The sequence below is a fragment of the Solanum stenotomum genome, chromosome 6 (assembly GCF_019186545.1).
Source record: "Solanum stenotomum isolate F172 chromosome 6, ASM1918654v1, whole genome shotgun sequence".
NCBI lineage: Eukaryota > Viridiplantae > Streptophyta > Magnoliopsida > Solanales > Solanaceae > Solanum > Solanum stenotomum.
The window spans coordinates 1,827,679-1,846,119 of record NC_064287.1 but is presented as its reverse complement, the minus strand read 5'-3'; the positions used below and the strand labels follow the sequence as shown (position 1 = coordinate 1,846,119).

The window sequence follows — 18,441 nt, the reverse complement described above, 5'->3', positions numbered from 1 at the left end:
TTGGGTGTTAAAAAAAAATGTAGCAAAAGAAAACTAGTTTTACTGGACAAAATAACCTACTTAAGTAGTTAAATATACAAAAGTAGTGGGTATTATTGTAATTTTTTCAAATAAAATAATTTGTTCATATTGATAATTTTACAAATAGTAATTAAAACTCAAATATCTGATTCAACAATAATAATTAGTATATTACTATATTAGTCAAAGGACAAATCCAATTTTTTCCTTTCCGTCTATATATAACTAATATACATGAATTACTCAAGATCTATTTTTTCCCCTGAATTTATGGTATTCCTCCTTTTCATAATACATTTACTAATATGCCCCAAATCAATCAATCGAATAAATAAAACTAAAGTTTTTGTGATTAAGTCATTCGCTTTTATAGTGGTTCGGAATTTCAGCTATTGTTATTGGTCACAACGTGTCTTTTTTGGATTAAAAAACGTTTTAGAAAATGCCATCAATCAGTTAAAGCCAAAACCCAATTCAATCATCCATATAGTGATTTAGATATAAATCTCAAAACATTCTAGATTTTGAGCTTCATCGTCAATAAAAATATTGTATATTTCAACATACTTTAACCCATAAAAAACATTATTTGTGAGAGTAACATGGCATCGGAGATCTCAAATTGTACCTATTAAAATAGTGATAAAATGGCAGATCTTTGTTGGGTTATTTTATTCGTATCTTTTTCTTTTCTTTTTGGAGCATTTGATGCAAGTATTGGTGATATCGATCCATTGTACAGGTAACATATTTAATTTTATTCACTTTTTGTGTTAATAACGTTGTGAATCATTTATTGCTTGAATAATTTATGTGCAATGTTGTTGGTTCTTGATCGCAACGATTTGAATTAACTTATATTCGCTGACAGTATAATGAAATTTATATTAATTCAATTCTTTTTGGGAAATTGTAAGAGTTACAATATCAGTGTTGATTATACTAATTATTATTACAGCCAAATAACCTTTTTTTGTTGTTTCTTACAATACAAAGGATAGAACATGTTTGTGACTTTTTGTTCGTTTGGTCAAACTTCTAAAATTTAATTATTTTGTAAAGTGTTTTTTTTTTGTCTTAAAGAGTATCAGTTTGTATTTAGCTAATTAATTTGAAAGAAACAACTTTTGTTACTACTCGAAAATGCTTTTCTTCTTCTTAAAAGCTTGGTCAAGCGCCTCAACTCTTTCAAATAAGTACTTCTAGATCAATTAGAGATATTCACTTTCAAATGGCAGATTCAAAATTTAAACTTTATGTGTTCTGAATTCTAGGATGACAACCCAAAGTGATAATACATAATTTGGTTCTTAAATTTAATTTTTGTACATATTTACTGAATCTTTTTACATATATACATGATTTGAATCAAAACTATTGAGTTTTATCGAATCTGTATCTTTAAAGGCTACCTCTTCCTTTTCTCACTATCAAGTTTAAACACAAATAGTCATTAATTTCAAGAATTCATTTATTTGTGTGTCATCTAGCACATTATTTAAAACATGACCACTCCTAAAATTTTGAATTTTATGAGTGTAGGGCATGCATTGTGAAATGTGAAAAGACTGGATGTGCTGGAGAAATATGCTTACAACATTGCAAATACTCTTTAGATGGCTCTTTATTAAATAGCCAAAAAGAGCCTCTATACATGCAATTGAATCAAAGGGATTGTCCAACTGATTGCAAGTACCATTGCATGGTTCAAAGAGAGAAAAAAAGATCTTCACTTGGATTTGGACCTGTCAAATATTATGGTAAATGGCCATTAAAAAGAGTATTTGGACTTCAGGTTTGTAATGTTATGAATCTTGGACCTAAGCTTTATGTGTCAGAAAAAAATATTTACACAATCATGTAACTTGTTAGATAGTTATAGATAAATTTCTATGATAAACATTAATTCACAATCTGATAAAAATAATACAACTAAAATGCAGGGGTGTAGGTAGCTACTATATTGTAGCAGTTACGCCCCTGAATGTTAGTTATGTTACGTGTTACTAGCTCTATTTAGGATGAAATTTTTAGCCTTACAATAATACACTTCTAGAAATGCAAATCCTTTCAGTGATATACTTGAATTGTGTTTTATTAATATCGAATATCATCGTTAATTTGCATATTTATTGCTTTCTTTAATACATAAAGTTTGCAGACGTAACATGTTATAACTTTTATGTATAATGTCAGTGTATATAACTTTTTTTTTTTGGATGTATGACTATTAATAAGAAATGATATCTTGACTTTTCAGGAGCCTCTCTCTGTTGCCTTCTCAGCACTAAACCTTGCAAAGAATGTCCAAGGATGTTTGTCATTTTTCAACCTAGATAAGAAGACATCTTATAATTATGCTGCTTTGTGGCATATTTATGGCTTCTTGTCTGTGAATTCATGTGTTTGGAGTGTTGTCTTCCATAGCAGGTGAGTTAATTATCTGTCATAATTAAGGTGTTAAATGAACGGGTTGAACTGAAAAAAGTTAAGACTGGTTATAATGAATGTGTGTTTATAAAGCGGCGGGTCCATTACTTGTCCAATAGGCCAACGTGTCAATGTTCGTTATATATATGTGTGTGAAAAATAAGTATAGATACATTTCAAAGCCCAGTTTTTCTACTCAAAGATCCCATTGTCCAAAATTCTGAATCCGCCACTATACTGTGTGTAAGTTGTTATTCAATTTTTTTTTTCATAATAATAGAGAATTTGATATTATGAAATTTGTATTTAATTCCTTTAATTTTGTTACAGAGGCATGGAAATTACAGAAAAGCTAGATTGCACATCTGCTGTGGCATTACTTGGATTCTCACTAATTATATCAATACTAAGAAGTTTCAACATAAAGAATGAGGCTGCAAGAGTACTGGCTTCTTCTCCACTCTTTGCCTTTACAATTACTCATATTTTGTACCTCAACAACTATCAAATGGACCATGGTAATTTCACCATCTCATTATTTTTTTCTTCTTCTTTAGTGGTGTCACACAAATATTATGTAAAGTGAGTTGCTGACGTGACTATACTTACCTCCAACCAGGGGTGGAGCTAGAGTTTTAGTTGCAGATTCGACAGAACTCAGTAGTTTTGTCCAAAACTCTTTATTTGTGTTCAAATAATTCGCTTAATATGCATAAACAATTTATCCAGATCCATAAACTCAAAATTCTGAATCCACCCCTTCTTTGTGTGCATAATAAGACTATACTCATCTATGTTTCTATGAATATTACTCTTCATATTTGATATTTGATACTTATTTTGAAACTTTTCTCAGGATGGAACACAAAAGTTTGTGTCACAATGGGTGTTGCTCAACTTCTCATTTGGGCAATTTGGGCTGGAATTAGTCAACATCCATCCAAAAGCAAAATATGGATTGTTGTTTTTGGGAGTGGAGTTGCTATGTTCTTAGAGAATTGTGACTTTCCTCCATATGCAGGACTCATAGATGCACATGCACTTTGGCATGCCACAACAATTCCTCTTACTTGTATTTGGTGGAGTTTTATCCAAGATGATGCAAAGTACCAAACATTTGACCTTAATAAGAAAGAAAAATAGTGTTTTTCAATGAGTGGTGGAACTAGAAGGTAACTTACAGTTCAGTCGGGCCCAGTAAAATTGTCCTAAATCGTGTTAAGAAATTCGTTGAATATGTACAAGTTTTGAATTTAGAGTCTAGTTTTTAGCACTTGAAGTCGTTGTGGACTTCAGAACCCGTAAAGTTCAAATTGTGGATCTATTTCTATTTTTGACAAGGTTGTTATGTCTAAATGAGGTTGATAGGTTTTGACAAATGACAACTAAGCTTGTAAGAGATGGAATTGATGCAAGCATTGGACTTAAAATTGCTATGAATTGCAAGATTTACATTACATCCTATAGTACTCCTAATTCCATTTCTGCCCAAAATTGTTCCAATGGATCTCTTTCGGATTTCGCATCGTAATAGGATTAGTAAGGTAAGACATAGCCCCGTTATTTGTACTTTTTCTTTTGAGTTTTGCTTTTATAATGACAAAGTAATAGCATTAAAAGAACCATTTTTGGTATTTTATTTTGTTTGGATTGATTGTGTCAACTAATTTTAGTATGCTTGTTAGGTCATTTTGGTTGCATTTTGGTATTACAGTTGAAAAACATAAACAATGCATTTTCTTTGCTTCTCTCATAAATCCTAATCAGCCTAAGAAAAACACAAAAACTTAACTTGTAAGATCAAACTTTTGGATATACAAAAGTGATTAGTTTAGAGAGTTAAGATGTTAGGCTAAATTTTTTGAGAAAAAATTATGTGAGTTTGAATAGTAATGGGAACTGGTTTTTAGAAGTTGAAAGATAATTTCTTTCCAGAAATACTTTTTAAAAACTCGACCAAGTACACATTCTTGTTCTAAACTTCTAATATTAACAAAAAAAATAATTAAAAATTGATTAGTCAAACACAAACTGCGACTCTACAAAACTACTTTCTCGATGAGCCTGAGTTTCACGATCTACTGAAAAGTCTGAACAAATACAAAACTTAGCTCACAGCCTTTGTATTGAAAATCTTATAGATATAGGTGTGTTCGGTATGAAGAATAATAGTTTCAATGGAAAATGATTTTTCAGGATAAGTGAGATTCATATCTATTTTCTTTTGTCGGTAGGTAAACAAAAAATATTATCCTAAGAATATTTGTATATAATCCAAATAAATATTATGGAAGGTGGGGGTGGAATAGGGGTGTGAGGTGGTGGGGATGGAGGCGGAGGCAGAGGCTATAAGGATGAGGTGAAGATGAGGTGTATTCAATGGGAGAACACAATCAATGAGGAAAGCCATTTGTCAAACATGTTTTCCCTATTTCCAGTAGGAAAGTCATTTTACTCATTTTAAAGAAAATTATCTTTTTAGAAAAAATATTTTCAAAAATTTTGACCAACCAAACTTGCCTTTGCCCCCCTTCCACTCGGCATCCGCTATTTGAATAAGGTCTTAATCCATCTAAGCATTCTGGGCAAACCATAATAAGTCGCTAGTCGGAGGTTTAGACTTTAGACCAATCGCAATTTATCACCATCTTGCCACCTTCAACTGATAACGGACTATTATATAAGTATTGATCCAAGTCCCTGCACGGGGGAGTGACTCCTGAATCGTATATGAATTGTCTCAACATGAAGAAAAAAATCGTATTGATTAAGTTGCTGCGCAGGGGCACGACTCCGGAACCGTACATGAATTGTCTCAACATGAAAATAAAAATTAAACAATATTATCTTCCATACCAGACATACCCATCATTTGCCATTTTAATTTATTTTATTTTTTTGAAAATGATAACACCTTGCGCTAAAATTCACTTGTAAAAGTTTGAATGTGTCACTAGTTACATGTCTGATCCTCCAAAGGTAATGCATTTTTTGAGGATTCATCACGGATATAACAACATTTTTCGGAGAGTCCAAGCAACATAGATTTTAGCTCAGCTTTGGAAGAAGACAAGCCATATAGTTGTAAAAAATGGCAATGTCCACTTACAGAACAGAAGATAATAACCAGAATCTGGGAAGACGGATCAAAAGTAAAGAGAAGAGAAGATTCTTGTCTTGATCATAACCATACCATTTATGAAATCGTCCCGTTGAGTTACCTATTTACCTGAGGTACAGAGACGACTTCCCAGAACCTATGTTCATACATTTCGGACCTTTTACTCTAAAACTACATAAACAGGACAACTGCATAGTTTTGTATCATAATCACAGTCCAAACGCTACGGTTGTTTTTCTGGCTACTATAACTAACACTATTGTATGTTCTATATTTTTGATGAAGCGTTGAGTTATGTTTATATGTTATCCAAAAACCTTCCATCAAGCTATACCTCACATGAACACTAACATGCTGTTAAAAGGTTTCACGGTGGAGCAGTCGGAACTCATGCCATTACAGCTTGTTGTCAAACACACTAACAGTTGCAAGTGATACACAATAGGATCCATAACCACTGTCATCCTAGCGCACTCTATCAAAACACACAACACATCAATAACGAGCCAGTAACTATGTTTTCAAATTTATGGGAATCTGTGTTTCAATCAGATAACATACCAATTCAATCAATTACATGATGACACGAAACTACACCTAAACATGGTTAGTTACTGCATTCCCTTTAAACGTGTTCCTAAACGCCTTATGAGCTCATTTTAAAGGTTTACCTTTGAAGTTGCCTATGGAGATAAAAAGATCATATGCAAGAATCAAATAGTAGCAAGCCATATGTGAAAGAAATATCTTCTTTTGCCAAAAATTTACAAAATTTCTTGAACAAAAGGTAGTAATACTACTGTATGAGCGAAAAAAACTACTACGGAAATCTAAACAAAAAGTTAGCACTAAACTCCATATACAGTTTAACACATTTACTCATAGACTTTGAAGAGAATGCTCTAGAACCAACCTCATACGACTTGCCAATACGTTCAACTCCGCGACTCTTTGTTCCTTCCACCTCTCCTCAAACTCGTCCGAACTTGCTTCCTTCAAAATACCACCAAGATTTGATCTTTCTCCAACAACACCATTTCTAAAATCTTTCAAACACTCATCAAACACATCCATCACCACTTTTGCAGCAATATCCCCTGCACCAAATCCTACTCCAACCTGAACCGGACCATTCACACGACTAAATTCAACCCGTTCATCCCCTATCTCCCCTCTATCCAATTCCACATTCACCTCACTTAATTTCCCATCTTCTTCATCAAACTCAATATTACCATCATTCTCTTCATCTTCACCATGTTCCACTTCCTCATTCATTGAAACCCCATTACAGGTCGACCCATTCCCATCTTGGTAGGGAACAATACCATATCGATCCGGGTCATAAATATTCGGCAAAAAACTAACCTTAACAACCCCAACCAAATTCGATTTCTTCGATTTCTCAGCGTTAAAAGGCGACGTATCAGAAAAATCAGGATGCCATAGCTGTTTCGATAGATCATACAAAGCACGATCATGAGGAGACAACAACGACCTATCTAACCCTTTACTCAAACGAGAAGAAATAACCCGAAACTTCTTCCGAAGCCTACGAAGCTTCTCTGAAAGCTGAGATTTCGTGTAAGGCTGCGACATAGTGTTCGAAAAACGAGTATAGAAAACATTAAGATCACGAGGGAAGAAGAGATTTTCCGATGACCCATCAAGTAGACCTTGAAGAAACCGGATCTCATCCGGTTCAGTCCATATTCGATGAAATTTGAATGGTGGGGGTTTTGGGTCCGAACCCATTTCTCCGTCTCCTCCATTGGCACCACCACCTTCGCCGGCGGCGGAGGTAAAGGGGTCGTCGGTTGCTTTGCGTTTGATAGGGAGTTTATTAGGAGAAGAGGGTAAAATGGGTTGAGTTATTTGGGGTGATTGAGAAAGGGGAAGCGTGGAGTTCATGGCAATATGATTAAGGGCTGAACCATTGAAGACGAAAACAGTGCTATTGTGTTCATGAATTTGAGATTGATTAATTTTGTGATTTGGTATTAATTTGGTTTAAGCGTTATTTTCGGTTTAGGGTTAAGACTTTGTAAAAAAGGAATTAATTTTAGTTAATCACTAATCTAATGAAAATTTATTACCAAAATAGGGAGGTTAAGTAATTGAATATTATTATTTTTTGCAAATATTGAATTTTGTTATGTAGAATAGTGTGGAGGGATGTATCATATTTTCGAGAATCAATTTGGATTACGGTTGATCTATTATAAAGGTTATTGATCTTATAAAGAGGGTGTTGGAGTAGTATATAGTGACAAGAAGGGAGACTTGGTATGAAAAAAAATACTCCTATGATAGTCCTTGGGAGATCCTTTGAAGATGTTTGGAATTTAAAGGTGTATATGTGATGCATATTAGGGCTATCATGTATATGAGTGATGAAACCAAGATCTGAGTTAAGATAGTGAGAGATGACTTAGATCACTTTCTCATCGTGATGAGATTGCACTTGGAATCAATCCTTAGTTCGTTTCTATTTATTTTAGTGTTCGGACGAATTGATGTGACATATTTAATAAGAAGTGTTGTGGTGTATGTTATTCACGGATGATATAGTATTAATTGATGAGACGTGTAGTGGAGTTAATGATAAACTGAATTTTTTAAAAAGGTCATAGAATCTAAAGGTTTCAGGTTAAGTAGGATTAAAACAAAGTATCTAAAATGCAAGTACAATGTTGATCGAGACATTAGTAATACTCAAGAAAGGAAGCTTCAAGTACCTTTGTTCCATAATCCAATGAGGCGTTGAGATTGACGATGATGTTGCGTATCATATTGGAGCGGAGTGTATGAAATTGAGGCTCTTATTTAGGGTACTTTACGATAAGAATGTGTCGTCAAAATTTAAAGATGAATTTTATAGAGTGATGTTTTGACATACTTTGTTTTATGTCATAGAGTGTTGACCAATAAAGAATGTTCACGTACAAAAAATGCTCCTGCAAAGATGAGAATACTCATATGAATGTGTAAACATACTATGAGAGACATAATTATGAACGAAATTATATGAAGCAAGATGAGAATGACCTTCGTAGCAGATAAAATGAGAGGACAAAATTAAGATGACCCAAATATATGAAGATGTGTGATGATGTGTCAATAAGGATGTGTGAGAGTTGATTATAGTAGGGGTCATAACTTATAAAGGATGGATGTATGCAAAAAAGAATTGGGAGGAAGTACTTAGATAGGAAGATATTGAGAGTTGTCACACTTTGTGTAGGCCAGGTAANCCCCCCCCCCCCCCCTTTCCTTTTTATTAGTATTTGGAGTTATCATACAATTTCTTATTTTTTAATGTGTATTACTATTTATTGCTATATTTATTTTGTACCTTATCGGATTGTTGTTTTAGTCTCTTATTTTCATGCATCAAGTACATTTCTATTAAGCCAAAGATCTATTTCAAAACTCTTTACCTCACAAAAATAGATATAAGATCTATGTATATCCTATCCTCCATAATAAAAATGCGCCATAAAAATACACAAAAAAAAAAACTATTTTATCTTAAAATGCTGAGGTAAGCCAATTCATTCAAACAGTCCAGCTCTTCCTCCCCAACTCCCCGTCTCCACCGCAACGCCACCACCCCAGTGGCGGAGGCAGGAATTCAATCAAGGGGGTTCAAAAAAAAAAGTTAAGCACGCTAATAATATCCATAAATAAACGGGTCGGATCATATATGAACGGATTGAATAACAAACGGGTTGACAAAAAAAAATCCTTAGTTCAAATAATTTCTTACAATTACAACTTATCTTAAGAAACAAATTTAAAGTACATATCTATAAAATGATAATAAAGTAGCACAACTCATTCAAAAATTTGTACAAGTTCTTCAATTCCTTTAGAATTCTCTTCGACTCCCAAAAGTGCAAATGAAGAGCAAACACAAATTTAACATTAGAAGGACTAACAATAAACACAAATCAAAGCAAATACATTTTTTCTTCAGAAAAATTCTTTTTGGCATAAAATGGCTTCATTACATTACAAATCTACACAACCTTGAAGGGAGGTTAAGAAACCATCAAAACATAATTTTACATTTGAAAATGCAACTACATACATTATTACAATTGTATTCTACGAGGTTTCATATCTTGAAATGTCTTAATAATAACATCATTAGAAATATTATCAAATACATCTTTTTCATTGAAAGAGAAGACTAGGAGGAGGAAAAATTCAAATATTGAAATCCCTAGAAAAGAGGGGTTTTTTTATTGTTGACTTTTCAATTAGTGATTTAAAATATAAAGAATTTAATCCTTGAAACGTCATCATTTGGTTTATTTACTTTAATGAAAACCCTTAAAACTTACGGCCAACAAAAACGCTTAAAAATTAGGAAACAAAAATTGCTGCTTGCTGGATTCGAACCCGTGACCAAGCCCACAAATGCAATTTCCTGAACCCAGTTTACCATTGAGCTACTCCTTTCACATATGCTCAGGGGGTTCAATTTTAATTATATACACGTAAACAAAAAAATTGATAGTGTAATTTTTTTATCGAGGGGATGATCCCCTCAGTACACTGTACATCCGCCCCTGCACCACCCTACCCACCCAACATCCGCAGCGCCACCCTGCGTCGCCGCCCCTATTCTTGATATAATTCTCCTTCTTCCATCTGCATAAATTAAGCTCTGTTGTCATCCTCTTCNAGTCATTTTCCTTAAATTTGAGGAAAATGAGTTGATTTGGAAAACATTTTCCAAAACATTTAATCCAACCAAACATGAGAAAATTGGAAAACATTTCCTTCATACCAAACACACTCTAAGCCAAAGATCTATTTCAAAACTATTTACCTCACAAAAATAGATATAAGATCTATGTATATCCTATCCTCCACAAACCTCACTTATAAAAGCATAGGAAGTTTGTCTTATTGTTGTAGAATGGTGGGATCCAATATGATTTTCTTTTTTATAATCTATAAAATATTGATAGTATTGAATATTTATCAAATAAACAAAAAATTCATTTTTAAAAATATATTTTTTATCTTTTACTCCAACACAATAAAAATACGCCATAAAAATACACAAAAAAAACTATTTTATCTTAAAATGCTGAGGTAAGCCAATTCATTCAAACAGTCCAGCTCTTCCTCCCCAACTCCCCGTCTCCACCGCGACGCCACCACCCTACCCACCCAACATCCGCAGCGCCACCCTGCATCGCCGCCCCCATTCTTGATATAATTCTCCTTCTTCCATCTGCATAAATTAAGCTCTGCTGTCATCCTCTTCAATCAACCATGAAGATAAAACTACCTCTTTGAACTTCAAATTTCATCTTATGGGAAAAAAATGAACTTATCACCTCGTATTATCTCCCATTTAGCTTCCAATTTACTCACAAAAACTTCCCATTTCTTACTTCAATTCCACCAAAATCCATATTCAACCCATTCACTCCAAACTCTTCAAGATTCCACCAATTCCAACAACCCCATCATCACTTCTATATGCAATTCACTACGTAGAGGAGAAAATTGGGAAGTCTTAACAAAAAAGTTTCAATCTTTTCACTTCACTGACCCAATTGTTCAAGAAGTGCTGTTACAGCTCAAAGAACCTCATGATGCCAAAAATGCCCTCACTTTCTTCCATTGGTCAGCAAAAAATTGTAATTCTCGACATGGGGTTTTTATATTTTGCATTACAATTCATATTCTTGCTAAATCTAAGCTTGTTAGACATGCCAATGCGTTAATTGAATCTGTTTTGAGGAAAGAATCAGGGGTTGATGAAAATGTGTTTGGTGTTCTTGATTGTTTAATTGAAAGTTATAAATTAGCTGATTCGTGTTCGTTTGTGTTTGATTTGTTTGTGCAATGTTGTGCTAAGTTGAGAATGGTAGATAAGGGTCTGGATGTTTGTAAATTGTTGGATGGAAATGGATTTATGCTTAGTGTAATTAGTTATAATACTCTGCTACATGTCGTGCAAAAGTCGGAAAAGACTTCGATGGTTTGGGGTATCTATGAGTATATGATTGAGAAAAGGATATACCCGAATGAAATGACAACTAGAATTATGATTAGTGCTTTGTGCAAAGAAGGGAGGTTACAGAGATTTTTGGATGTTGTGGAGAAAAGTCATGGAAAAAGATGTCAACCTGGGGTTGTTGTGAATACGTGTTTGATATATGGGATGATTGAGGAGGGTAGAATTGAAGACGGGTTGAGGTTGATGAGGAGAATGTTGCAAAAGAACATGATACTTGATACAATTTCTTGTTCGTTGATCGTTCTTGCAAAGGTGAAGATGAGAGATCTGGAGTCTGCTTGGGGGGTTTATGATGAAATGCTTAGACGGGGTTTTGAAGGGAATGCACTGGTGTACAATTCGTTCATTGGGGCGTATTGTGAGGAGAAGCGGATAGATGAAGCGATTAAGTTGATGGACGAAATGGATTGTTTGAATATGAAACCATTTGGTGAAACATTTAATCACCTGATTAAGGTTTGTTCAGAAGTGGGAAGATTAGAAGAAAGCTTGAAATTTTGTGATAAAATGACAGGAAATGGGCTCCTTCCTAGTTGTTTATCTTTTAACAAGCTTGTTACCAAGCTTTGTGAAAATGGAAGTGCAAAGTTTGCTGATAAGCTATTGACTACTCTGATGGATAAGGGTTTCATTCCAGATCAAAGCATCTATAGTTACCTCATTGCTGGTTATGCCAACGTAGGTGACGTTGAGGGAGCACTTAAGCTTTATTATGAAATGCAATATAGGTCGATCTCTCCTAATACTTCTATTTTTGATTATTTAATTATTGCTTTGTGTCAATGTGGGAGATTGAAAGAAGCGGACGAATTTCTCTCTTTAATGATTGGTCAATCCTTGACACCAAGCACTCATGTTTATAAGAAATTGATCGCGAGACACTTGGAGATGGGTGATGAAACAAGGGCTAATCAACTGTACAGACAAAGACGTACAGAGATTGACGACATACAATAGAATATTTCTGAGCTTTCTACTTTATTTGCAATGCTATCTAGCTGTATCAGTAAGCGGATTAAAGTTGTTTCGCACAACTTTCTTTGTGATGGCATTGGTGAATGTTTGTTGGCAGGTGGTAACATGATCAATATTTATCCATTGCACATGCATATACCTTTTACCCCTTGCCTGCTTGTTCTAAATCTCTTTTCTCTTTTTCTAGCACTGGATGGATGAGAGTGATGGTACAAGTGATTCCGTACTAAAGCATAAACCTATCTGGGCTACTTATAACCAGAAGTGGAAGAAGGAGAAGAAAAGAACAGTAGAATAGAAGAAACAAGGTGATCTGCACTGCACATATGGTACCAGAGTCATTCCAGTGTGAGCGCAACAACCTTTTATCTCACGCCTTTGTCGATTGCTTATAACTGCTGTATTGATGCCACTTCTCTCTCTCTCTCTCTCTCTCTGATGTTCAACATTGCCTTCTGATACTAAATGAACACATCAGAAATATCGCTATACAAATCGATTGTACTATTTTTCTTATAACTGAGAAATCACCGAGGAGCAGTGGTGCACCGTGCAAGGTTCAATACTCGGTGGATAATGGGCCTGCTCCTCTACCCTTCTCCATTTAAATACCAAGTTTTGTCTGTTGCAGGGTTCGAACCAGTGGCATGTGCCTACTTGGGAGCTAAATTGATAATGCAGCTTTCTTTCTTTGCTCAGTGACCAATTACTAGTTCTGCTAAAAGACTTTTCTTTGATTTTCAGGAGCTTGTGTGTATTTTATGTAAACCTTTCTACCTATTGCACTGAATGGTTAGATATGATCATCAAATGCTTCTGCATTAATCATTGTATTGGTCTTTGATATTGGACATCATGGACAACAATAATAGCATATTACACTGTGCCTGTAGTTGTTTTTTATTTATGTCATGATTAAGATTGATGAATTGAAACAAACTTGTACTGCATGTTGTTCCATTTTTACATAGTTGACCTATAGCAATATTATTGCTGAATTATTAGAGGATATATATCAGAAATGCCAAAAAAGCATCGCCTTTGATATACTTGTAAAAGAAAAGTCATTGTCTTTGATACATCTCTCTTCTATTTGGCAGTTCTGATTATTTCATGTGAAGTTTGATTTTTTTTTCTTCTGTTAGTTTGACAATGAATGGAAACAAATATAAGTAAGCCTTAATCCCAACCTAGTCGGGGTCGGCTATGTGAATCCTCACTACCACTTCCGCTCCATCTAGACATATCTCCATCCAATATTCAATAAATCAAGTTCTTAACTTAAACTTTATCAAAATTAAAAAAAAAAATCAGATTCTCTACATTTTACACCGACATAAAAATCCCCCAACAAGATCTAAAAGCCTAAATTCCAGAAGATTTTTTCTCCTACTACCGCCATTGTGAACAAGAGTGCCATGCTCTAACAATCTCCTCCTTGTTTACAGGTTTGTTCTGTCTTTAGCTGATATGGATGAACATCTTATGATGGAAGACGAAAGTCTTGTTTGGACAAATAAAGATGTAGTTGTTGTACTCCAACATCAGAATGATACGATACCTTTGAGGTAAGTGAAGTTTTTACTCAGTTTTCATTGCCTTATTTATCTTGTTTGTTTTGGTGTCCTTCAGTATGACTTTCTACTGTATACTACATTCATGGAACTTTTAATCTGTTGGGGGAAGGAGGTTGCTTTCAGTTTCCTTTGTTGGTAATATTTTAGCTGCAGCAACCTCGTCCTACTGAAGTAGCTGTAGTTCCTTGGTTCTGTCTTCCTGGCCTCAAATAAATTATAAACTCTAGTAAACTAAGTTTAGATTTTAAATAGTATTTACAATTAACATTGCGACCATTCGTATCAGAGTATGTCGACAGAAAGCTGAAAGACCCTGATAACTAATTTACTCTTACCTTATTCTATTTAACAGGAGATCACTGATTTGATATAGCGTTGAGAACCATACTCTCAAGTATATAGCGAGATTTTATTTCCTTCGCCTCCCTCATATTCTCCTGTATTCGGCCTTTAGGCATCTAAAAGATTTTGCATTCAATTTCTCTAGACTATTTCTCTGCTCATCAGAAGTGTTCTTATGATTTGGTGGTGTCTAATACATTTATGAGATATGCAAAATGTGGTATATGAAGTCAACCTCAAATTATTTCATTAGGTGAACATACAAGCCTTCCATTAAATTCTTTTGATATTTATTCTCCTTGCATGCATCTGGTTTGGTGATCTTTACTTGTTTCGTGTTGGCATTTGACAGTTATGTTTCAGAAATTGAGAGAAGGCATGCTATTTCAATGCTTGCCCAACAACATATATTGACTGGGTTGGCTTCTGTTGTGGATGGTTGAGTGCTCCATATGAAAAAGGCTTCTCATGTGCATGAAAGACCTGTTGTAAATTGGCTCTGGGCAACAGGTTGCCACTCATTTGGACCGTTCTCTAACACTTCACAAGTCAGTCACACGTGTTGATTCAGCCCTTCACCGGATCAGCGAGTCATCAGATACTTCATTCGTACCAAACACACCCTATATAGTCTTGATTTCTGCATTTTCCTTATCATCACAGTCCACAATCTTAGTTCTGGTAGTCCATGAACTCTTTCATCAAACTATCTCCAGAGCCAGCATTCTTTTGGGAATCAAAAGCTCACCTCGACTTTTGCTTCGACCTTAGTCAGTTAGTTGTTAACTCTGATATGACTAGTTTGTCACCAAGTCTTTGGATGTCTGACTTACAATCCACAGAATTATTTCAAGCTATGTGCTTGGACTCTTCAAAAGTATCAATAGGTGCGGGCTGGATCCAACACGGATGCAACAACTTTCCATCTATTTTTTTAGTGTTCTTATTCTGCAGCTATATGGAGTTCCCCTTTTAAAATGGCATGGAATCAGAAGACAGGCCACAGGGTGACAAGATGAAGTGGATTTGATGGTATCCTGGAGCTTGTCAAGCTCATTATTCTGGAGATATTCTATACGGAGTCAGCGTTTGAAGTTTATGTGTTCTACGCTTATGTGTTTTTTTAAAAATGAATTCTTCCAAATTTGATGATAAAAAGTTTATTTACCAAAATAATGTATATTTCACTATACCGGTCAATTTTTTTAAAAAATTATTTTTTCATGTTATGTTATACTATGTGTTTTCAGTATTTGAACAATTGATGCCGTTGTAAATAAGTTTAACTATATTGCGCTTCGAAAGCTAAGTATTATCAATAAATACATAATATTTGACATACGAAGCAAACACGTGACCAACTAAGGGTGGATATTGAAAATTTTGATTTTTCAAAATACTAGATCATAGTTTGTATATGGTGTGGCTCGGTTGTATTTTTGTTTAATGACAAGGGAAATTCGTAGCCACTACTCTTTGGGTATGCATAGGATAAAATTCTCGCTCCTATGCAATAGCTCGCAAACCATACAGGAGAAGTAACCCACACTAGGCAAGTCTGGTGCGACGAGCTCGACCCAGAAGGCAAACCCCTTGCTTTTGCAAGCAAGGAGTTTTGAACTTTAGACCTCCAACATGAGAGTTCCAAGCCCGAACTATTTGGCCACCCCAAAGGGTATAGTTCGCTTGTATTTTAAGGTTTGATTAATATTTTGCAATATGGTAAATTGATAATCATAGTTTATTTGGCTTCAATTTACATATACACATATAATGGGGAACTACTATAACTTTATATATTTACTGGTACTATAATAAAATATTGTAAATTGCATATATAACCATATACTTCGCTGATATTCGATATATTGATAATTTTATTAGAAAATAACAAATATTATTTTTGTTAATTAAATGCATACTAAATATCATAATATCAAAATTGCAACATTAATTTTTTTGTTTCAATATCTATCGTACCATGCATACCCCTACGTCTACATATGCATATATATGTTCATTTCTTTCTTCTTCTTCCCTTTTAAATTTTACTGAAATTTAAACTCTGATCTCCCATGATCTATTCCATTTTCAACTGATACAAGTTGTAGGAAAAGAAAAAATATTTGCACACATGTTGCCAAACAAGTCCATATATGTGCCACTTATGACCAATTAATTTATAAAATATAGTTGAAAAATACACAGTACTATTTGAGGTAATTAAACAATAGATAAAAACAAAGGAAGAAAAAATATATGAGGTACAGTATTGTTGGCTTCCCTATTATAATATTATTATTATAATAATCTGTTATGTTTTTTTTTCAAAAGTACAAGTATTAAAATTGAATTAGAACAAGTTAGTTCTCCAAATTCTTAGCCATAAATGTATATTTGTAGAATTTTTTGCGTATTTTTCATGTTTAATGAATGGAATGTTTACCAAATTAAAGTTTGGGCCAACCACCAAAACAGACTTTGACAAATCCATTAACGACTTCACTTGACCAAATTGTACAACTTCCCATACATAAATTAATATTTTAATCAGAAAAAAAAAACATAGTTCCTAATTAGAAATTAAATACAAAATTAATTTTAACAAGAGGGGTTAATTACAAGTACTTGTTGGATATAATAAAATGTATTGCCAATGATAGTATTCAGAACGGGCTCCGTGTTTCATTAATTTTCTGAATCGTAGAAGCCTTCAGAACGGCCTTTACCACTTTTCGCTCTCGAGATTCAATCTATTTGAACTTTGATTAACATTATATTATTTGTATAATTATTGAATATCCAAATCTCAAATATTTTTAAAAATATTGAGTTGATAGAATCTGATTAACAAATTGATCTGACACTCGAAAAGAAAAAGTAACACTTATTTTGGAACGAAGGGAGTATCATATATATTTTAAAGTTTACATATTTTAATTAATTTGAGTACTTAAAATTGTGAAAAATTATATAGATACTTTATAATTGTGTCAAATATTTTTGGAACTTTCCAAAAAGTGAAGAAAAACAATGTCTACTAATGCATAAATTACAATAATTCTGGTATTAATTTTTTTTGTTTTACATGTTTTAATGTTTTGTAGCAACTGCCGTGTATAGAAAAAACCCTATGTCTGCGTTTTTTGCCCAATTAAAGAAATCACATTGGTCAACTGTAAATACCTAAATACCTAATACAATTAAAAGTCAACCTTCTATTCAACATGAATTAGTATTATTTTTACTATATAATATAATAAGCAAAACACACTTTTTTGGAATAGGATTCAGCTAGATTTTTCATATACTAACTGCACTATTATATTACAATAATATTAGACCATCTAAACCTATAAGCTTCGAAGCCTATATATATATAGTTGAAGATTAGTTATAAGGAATTCATTTCTATAATTGTTCTCTCATTTCTTGTGATTATTAAGGTATGCATGCAACTTTTTTTTCTTTCTTATTTCAATTCCTTTAGCATCAAATAACATTTTTTGGTAAAAACTAATTATCAATGTCGATGTTATATCAGACTAATAGATGAACGATATGTATTTGTTTGTCCACTTCTTTATTGTATTAAATCACTTGTGAATTAATATAATTCGGTGTAAACACCTAATACATAAAAGTTTTTATCATTTTTCTTGTAGGGGTGTTTCCAATACATCCTTTGAAATGCGTTACTATTTTCTTATTAGTTAATTTTTAAAATGATATTTATACACTTGGAAATAATGTGACTTCAATTTATTTATTTTTCACTTTTTCTTTGATCAATGATATGTTTTCATAGCCATGGTAATATTTCATGGTATATATATTTAAGATCATGAGTTCTATTTTTTTTTTCTTAAATTTTGTACTCAGTCATTAACGTTGACGTTAATTGGTTCTTGTACGTATGTTGCAGAGTT

At 33.5% G+C, this 18,441-nt stretch overlaps 3 protein-coding genes across 4 annotated transcripts; 2 read left to right on the top strand and 1 right to left on the bottom strand.

Annotated features, from left to right (window-relative positions):
• The first annotated feature begins 1,567 nt into the window (after window positions 1–1,567).
• On the top strand, window positions 1,568–3,631 carry LOC125867473 (uncharacterized). The gene is made up of 4 exons (XM_049547987.1): window positions 1,568–1,816; window positions 2,282–2,451; window positions 2,782–2,969; window positions 3,308–3,631. The coding sequence occupies exons 1-4, from the start codon at window positions 1,676–1,678 to the stop codon at window positions 3,592–3,594; spliced, it is 786 nt and encodes a 261-aa protein (XP_049403944.1). The 5' UTR covers window positions 1,568–1,675; the 3' UTR covers window positions 3,595–3,631.
• A 2,677-nt stretch (window positions 3,632–6,308) lies between these two features.
• On the bottom strand, window positions 6,309–7,561 carry LOC125867468 (probable transcription factor At5g28040). The gene has a single exon (XM_049547983.1). The coding sequence runs from the start codon at window positions 7,481–7,483 to the stop codon at window positions 6,452–6,454; it is 1,032 nt and encodes a 343-aa protein (XP_049403940.1). The 5' UTR covers window positions 7,484–7,561; the 3' UTR covers window positions 6,309–6,451.
• Window positions 7,562–10,712: 3,151 nt separating this feature from the next.
• Window positions 10,713–15,685, top strand: LOC125867462 (pentatricopeptide repeat-containing protein At1g66345, mitochondrial). 2 transcript variants are annotated; one of them, XR_007446650.1, is made up of 4 exons: window positions 10,713–11,221; window positions 12,781–12,941; window positions 14,042–14,161; window positions 14,865–15,685. XR_007446650.1 is itself a non-coding variant. In XM_049547972.1 (4 exons), the coding sequence occupies exon 1, from the start codon at window positions 10,917–10,919 to the stop codon at window positions 12,573–12,575; it is 1,659 nt and encodes a 552-aa protein (XP_049403929.1). In that variant the 5' UTR covers window positions 10,736–10,916; the 3' UTR covers window positions 12,576–12,690; window positions 12,781–12,941; window positions 14,042–14,161; window positions 14,865–15,685. The 2 variants fall into 2 exon arrangements, 1 of the variants encoding a protein (XP_049403929.1); XM_049547972.1 differs by having other exon boundaries at window positions 10,736–12,690.
• The last annotated feature ends 2,756 nt before the right edge of the window (window positions 15,686–18,441 follow it).

Excerpts from the sequence above, each read along its gene's own strand:
- LOC125867473 (XM_049547987.1), top strand. The coding sequence starts at position 1,676 with ATGCAATTGAATCAAAGGGATTGTCCAACTGATTGCAAGTACCATTGC. Across the intron at positions 2,452-2,781 it reads AGTGTTGTCTTCCATAGCAG|AGGCATGGAAATTACAGAAA; the intron begins GTGAGTTAATTA and ends ATTTTGTTACAG. Across the intron at positions 2,970-3,307 it reads CAACTATCAAATGGACCATG|GATGGAACACAAAAGTTTGT; the intron begins GTAATTTCACCA and ends AACTTTTCTCAG.
- LOC125867462 (XM_049547972.1), top strand. The coding sequence starts at position 10,917 with ATGAACTTATCACCTCGTATTATCTCCCATTTAGCTTCCAATTTACTC.
- LOC125867468 (XM_049547983.1), bottom strand. The coding sequence starts at position 7,483 with ATGAACTCCACGCTTCCCCTTTCTCAATCACCCCAAATAACTCAACCC.